Raw genomic sequence first — 5,543 nt, 5'->3', positions numbered from 1 at the left:
TGCGTCAAAAGTCGTACGAAAAAAGTGTTTGTAAACATTTGACCGTACGGTGACATATAGTTGTTAACTTCTGTGTCATTTGTTCTCCTGTGGAGAGTTGTCTCATTGACAATTATACAACATCTTCTTACATTTATACAACAACAAAATCTGGACATACGGAAAGTACGGACAGTCAAACAAAAATAGCATATTAAACAGATAAAATATAATATGGATGTTCTTAAAAACTATTACTTTGAAGGCTAAATTAGTCATCAGCTGTCTAATAATGAATTTTTATGCACAATTACGTTCATATTTGAAAAATCCTCTGGGGCCAAAATGCAGGATTAAAATCGCATCCGGAACACCTGAGATCTTTCCAGGTTTTATTGGGTTTCGTGTTGTTACTATGTTGTGTTTTGTAGACTGCTGTTTGTCTTCTCGTCGGCTTTCGTTTTTCACTATGGCTGTGTCGGTTTGTTGTCGACCTTTGAGTTTGATTGTTCCTTTAGTATATGTTGTCTCTCTTTTAAAATTTTACACCTCCTTGCAATTATACAGACGCATACTGTAGATGGAGGAATTTGTGTATAGTTAAAAAATAAATAATGACAATATAATTTTGCAGAAGAAAAGTTATGAGAGTTAATCAGAGCTGCACACATTTTTAGAGAATCGTGTATGGCCGAGTAGAGATCGAATAGTGGTCCAGTTTGGTCGCGTATATAGAGATCGGGTATTGGTCGAGTTGTTCTGGGATGAAAAAAATACAGAAGTCGCAGAGATTCTGAAGCGATCGGGCATTGGTCGAGTTAATCTGGACCACATATCTAACATATATATATTCCTGTTTAGATTAAATAAACGCTATCTAATTTTAACGGTCAAACATAGAGTAGAGTGGGTGGCGCATATTCGGCCTGGACACATTTTCGCCGTTTTGCTATTTTTTTCTGTAAAATTTGTGTCCCTTTACCCAATACTTGCCTAAATAGATGATATAGGCTGTTTGTAATGTTCGAACTGTTGAAATTCCTCTTTACCCAATTTCCAAGGTTATTCGCACATATATAATGCAGGTGTTTTTAAACGATTTTGGCAATTATGTAAGATTTATATGACAATCGTGCGCAGTCTTAAAATAAATATTTGTGAGAAAAATCGTATAGGAATGATCTCTCAAGCTAATTCATGTAATTGCAAACATTCGTTTTTATAACATACCAGGATAATGAGGATGGTCATATCATACATTGCGGCGAAAATGTGTCCCCTATGGTACACAAACAACTTGATTTCCTCTTGAGTTTGCGTTAATTTTTAGAACAATTAACCAATGTTTTGAAGATAATTCCTTTGTCAAACATTTGTTTCATATATAGTAAAATTCTGAAACCTACATGAAAAGTTCCAAATATTCGAATGTAGGTCGGATGTAAGTGGAAATGAACGAATTATGCGGTCACTCACTCTAGCCTCATTAAAGTCTAGATGTCAGCAGTGTTTAAGTTAATAAACCGGGTTTGGATCAAAGACTTTTAAAGTGGGGTGGGGGTAAAGCAAGCCAACAATACTATAAAATAGATTATGTGTTTACCATATTTGAAGTTCTTTAAACGGGGCGTGCTTCCTGTTCCCTCCACCCCCTAAAAACTAACCCGCCTTGACAAACGGTTAGATGTGATTCATGTAAATGTAGCTATACAGTGGAGCCTATAGAAAGTTAACCATTTAATAACCGAAAATCAACATATTTTTAAACTTTATTTGTTTGTTCTGGGAGCGAATCTTGGTTCATTTAAAATATTGGACAACAGAGTTGGTGTATGTGGGTTCGATTCCCACCCTAAGCATTCATTTATTTCAGCTGGTGCAAAGCGGGCAGTTTAGCTAAGTGGCCCCACACTGACTTTGTTGTTTCTATCAAAAAATTCAGGCGGCCGCGACCAGGTCTTGACATTTTTTTTCTTTTGAATACCTTATACAACAAAACCATGGTATAATTGTGAAAATTATATCATGGATATCTATGGTATAATTTTCGGTTATTGAGATTTATACTCGGGTTGCACTCCCATAGGTTCCATTGTACAGCTATAGGTTAAATACAATATACACAACTTTACATTTTATATTCTTTTAATTATTTCAAAATAATCTATAAAAAAGCATTATTAAGTTAAAGATGAGTCTTACAGTTTTAACCAACCAGATTTCCGTTTGGTCCAATTTTAACGTATGGAGATGAACATGTTTTAGCTGTATCATTCCAAATAAGATTTGTTGGACAGTTGTTGACAAAAACATCTCCCCAAAGATCGCATTGATAAAACTTGTGTGGATCTGGATGTGGGTGGAATAAATCATCTAAGCTGTTTGCGTTTACTCTACATAGACTACCTGGATTTACGGTACCAGTGCCAGTACCAGTTCCGGTTCCGGTGCCTGTTCCGGGTCCGCTCGTTACTGGAGCCATGGTGGTGGTGATAACACCTCCTGGTTTCAAGTCATACACGCATGATAATCTTTGTTGATTCCATACTAGACCGACGTTACATTGTAAAATCATTGCCTTTCCGAGCAGATCGCATTCGATAAATTTAGTAGTATCAAGAGGATAAGAAAAATATATAAGTCCTTGTGCGAGGTTTGCATTTGAGCATGGATTAATAGCCCCCGTTTGTGGTGCTCTTGTTGTGGTGGTTGCTTGGGTTGTTACAACTGGCTGTATAACAACAGTTGGTGCTACATTGCCACGTGTACAGGATGCAGTTGATCTGTCATAAGATTCTCCCTTTGGACACTGAATAATGTACATTCTCCCGAACAGGTCGCATTGTATGAATTTAGTACCGTCTGTTGGATGAGGTAGATAGATTGCTTTCTGTGGATTGTTTTGGCATGGATTAGGGATATTTGTCCATTGATCTGCAAAACAAAACATGAGCAATTAGAATATACATTCCATACCTTTTGTTCTTTTATTAAAATGTAAGTTGTCGTTTGGTTTGCGTTCAAGTTCAGCTGAACTTATTAAAATGTTTTAACAATAATGCCATAATTTGTTACGAATATAAGATTAACAAGGGGGTGTTCATAAAAGAGCTACCGACAAATTAACATTAAGACATCTGGAGGTCACCACAAATCCGCTTTCAACATCTGACAAGCATAAACAAAAGAATATTTGGTGGTATGCCAATCGACATCAAAAATAAACTTGCAAAAGAGAAATAACAACAACTGGTCTTCAAAAGTTGAAGACAAATGTATATACAATATAGCAAACACAATAACGCCTCAACGTTAAGGGATGAGACGGATATACGATAGATCTAACATAAAACAAATTTCATAAGTTGCAAACATACAAAAAGACACATAAAGACACAACCACTGTCATTGTGTGTTTCGTTTATAGTTTTGAACATTGGGTTTCTCTTTTGAATTGTTTAACATTTTGTCATGCGAGGGCTCTTTATAACCTTGACAATAGCAAATCTTAAGTAAAACTTAGTAGCAGGAACCTTAAAAGTATTGTATGACTTTTTCTCATTGTTGAATGACGTGCGATAACCTTTAGTTGTTTACATCTTCGTTAGTTGAGTTTTGTTTGATAGTTGTCTCATTGAAAATTATACTACAACACGTTAAGTTTATGCTGACGCGTTTCTTGTTACTAGTACCTCTTTTTTCGTGGGGGCATTTCAAAGACGAGCCCCACCAAGATCGACTCACTTTGATGATATAAAAAGAAGATGTAGTTAATTGCCAATGAGACAATTCTCCACAGGAGACCAAATGACCCAGAAATTAACATCTATATGTCACCGTACGGCCTTCAACAATGAGATGAGCATTCTTCATTGTTATATTCTTGCTCGCCTATGAAATACTTGCCACTGAACGTTAAGCAAACAGTCAATTAGGAATCATTCATTTATTCTTTGCAATCACGAATTTAAATATAGTTAGCATCATAGATTATTTCGTAGTATTCTAGGCAACGAACAGAAAGTAGGACTTAGTTAGATTAATTATCTTAAGGATAAGACAAGAGTCTGAGAATTGAACTTCAGACAGTGGATATTCCAATAACTTTAGACATTTGGAAAACTATATATAGTTCTGAAAGACAAGTTTGTAGTTCTCCTTCATAAATTATTTTATTTATGTTGCAGTTTGACATTTTTGAGGAAGAAAATTTTAAACGGCAAAAACATGGAGGATCATACTAGTGTTATATTTCCTATTTTGCAAATTGGAAATTTCAAAATATTTGCAAAATAGGAAATATAACACTAGCAAGTGTTAAATTTTAAAATGGATAATTCTGAATCGTAAAGATTAATTTATCATACATTGTAACAACTGTTTTCATTTTAACATAAAATAACAAACTAACAAGCGCATTGCGGCAAATTACAAATCTTAAGAGAAAAGTTACTATCGTAAACTTTTCTTCAATAGAAGAGTGAGGCATATGATACCGGTACGCAAAGCTTACAAGCAACATATCAGAGAAAATTCCCTTTTCTAGATTTACTATTAAGAAATATAGATATAATGATTCACTTACCAATGCAGTTTACCTGTCTTTTAGCTAAAATAAAACAAAAAAAAGGTACAGTTAGAGAATAATTTAATTTCCATCAGTCAGATACCGATTTGTAACAAACAGTTGCCATATTAAAGAACCGTTACTCCACGGCAGTTTTAAATCTTAAAGATGGCAAATGATATACATATTATTTAATCAATAATATATATCGAACTAAATTGCTTGGTATTGTATTATATTTTTGCTATTTTGAACGAACATATGCAAAGACAAAGCAATGTTTTAAAATATTTTTTTATTCCATATAGTGCATGGAAACTCTTTGAAATATCCAGAGGTACGTATTTTTTCCCCATTAAATGTATTCGTTATGTTTGAGTTAAATATCAAGACGTTCTAGCATTTATAGTTAATTTTGATATCAAATGTGTTATGATTGTATAATACAAAAGCAATTTTAACAAAATGTTTTGAAATTAAAACTGAATGTAGTTTGCAAAACAGTAAACTATTTTTGTTTTTTATTTGATAAGTTTGATTTTGTTTTGTTTTTTTGCATCTGCGACTTATTATTAGTATTAAACAAAGCCTACCTCTGATTGCTAGAGATCCTGCAACAAGTCCAAACAGGAGGACTGCAACCTTGAGTGAAATCATATCGATGTGAGCCGTTCAGGAGATGAGCCTAGTGGACAGACGAAAGGAGAATACCCAGTATTTAACGGGGCATCGTGACAGTTCGGGAGATTGCTTATCAGGTAGCTTTCGCTGCAACACGTCATACAATGGACAGACGGATATAGGAAACAAACTTATCTTGTTTCAATGTTAGCATAGTTAAAATTGTTAGCTGTTGTCATTACCACCCTGTAGATATAAAGTGAGTGGTAAATAAATTAAGATAAAATTTGATGTAATTGGTAAATTTTTGATACGATTAAAGTTAAAATTATCTTAAATAAGTCGAATAACAGGTGCGGTAACCTTAAATTTCTCA

At 34.2% G+C, this 5,543-nt stretch overlaps 1 protein-coding gene across 1 annotated transcript; it reads right to left on the bottom strand.

Moving 5' to 3' along the window:
- Positions 1 to 2,106: 2,106 nt before the first annotated feature.
- On the bottom strand, positions 2,107 to 5,294 carry LOC143074447 (uncharacterized). Its single transcript, XM_076249904.1, has 3 exons — positions 5,140 to 5,294; positions 4,565 to 4,588; positions 2,107 to 2,913 (listed from the first exon to the last, which is right to left on the bottom strand). Exons 1-3 carry the CDS (start codon positions 5,201 to 5,203, stop codon positions 2,186 to 2,188), a joined length of 816 nt encoding a protein of 271 aa, XP_076106019.1. The 5' UTR covers positions 5,204 to 5,294; the 3' UTR covers positions 2,107 to 2,185.
- Between the last annotated feature and the right edge of the window lie 249 nt (positions 5,295 to 5,543).

This window comes from Mytilus galloprovincialis, chromosome 1 (assembly GCF_965363235.1).
Source record: "Mytilus galloprovincialis chromosome 1, xbMytGall1.hap1.1, whole genome shotgun sequence".
Lineage (NCBI taxonomy): Eukaryota > Metazoa > Mollusca > Bivalvia > Mytilida > Mytilidae > Mytilus > Mytilus galloprovincialis.
Note: the sequence above shows the minus strand (reverse complement) of the source record. Positions and strands in the feature narration are given on the sequence as shown.

Excerpts from the sequence above, each read along its gene's own strand:
- LOC143074447 (XM_076249904.1), bottom strand. The coding sequence starts at position 5,203 with ATGATTTCACTCAAGGTTGCAGTCCTCCTGTTTGGACTTGTTGCAGGA. Across the intron at positions 4,589-5,139 it reads AGGATCTCTAGCAATCAGAG|CTAAAAGACAGGTAAACTGC; the intron begins GTAGGCTTTGTT and ends GTTTTATTTTAG. Across the intron at positions 2,914-4,564 it reads AAGACAGGTAAACTGCATTG|ATCAATGGACAAATATCCCT; the intron begins GTAAGTGAATCA and ends TTTGTTTTGCAG.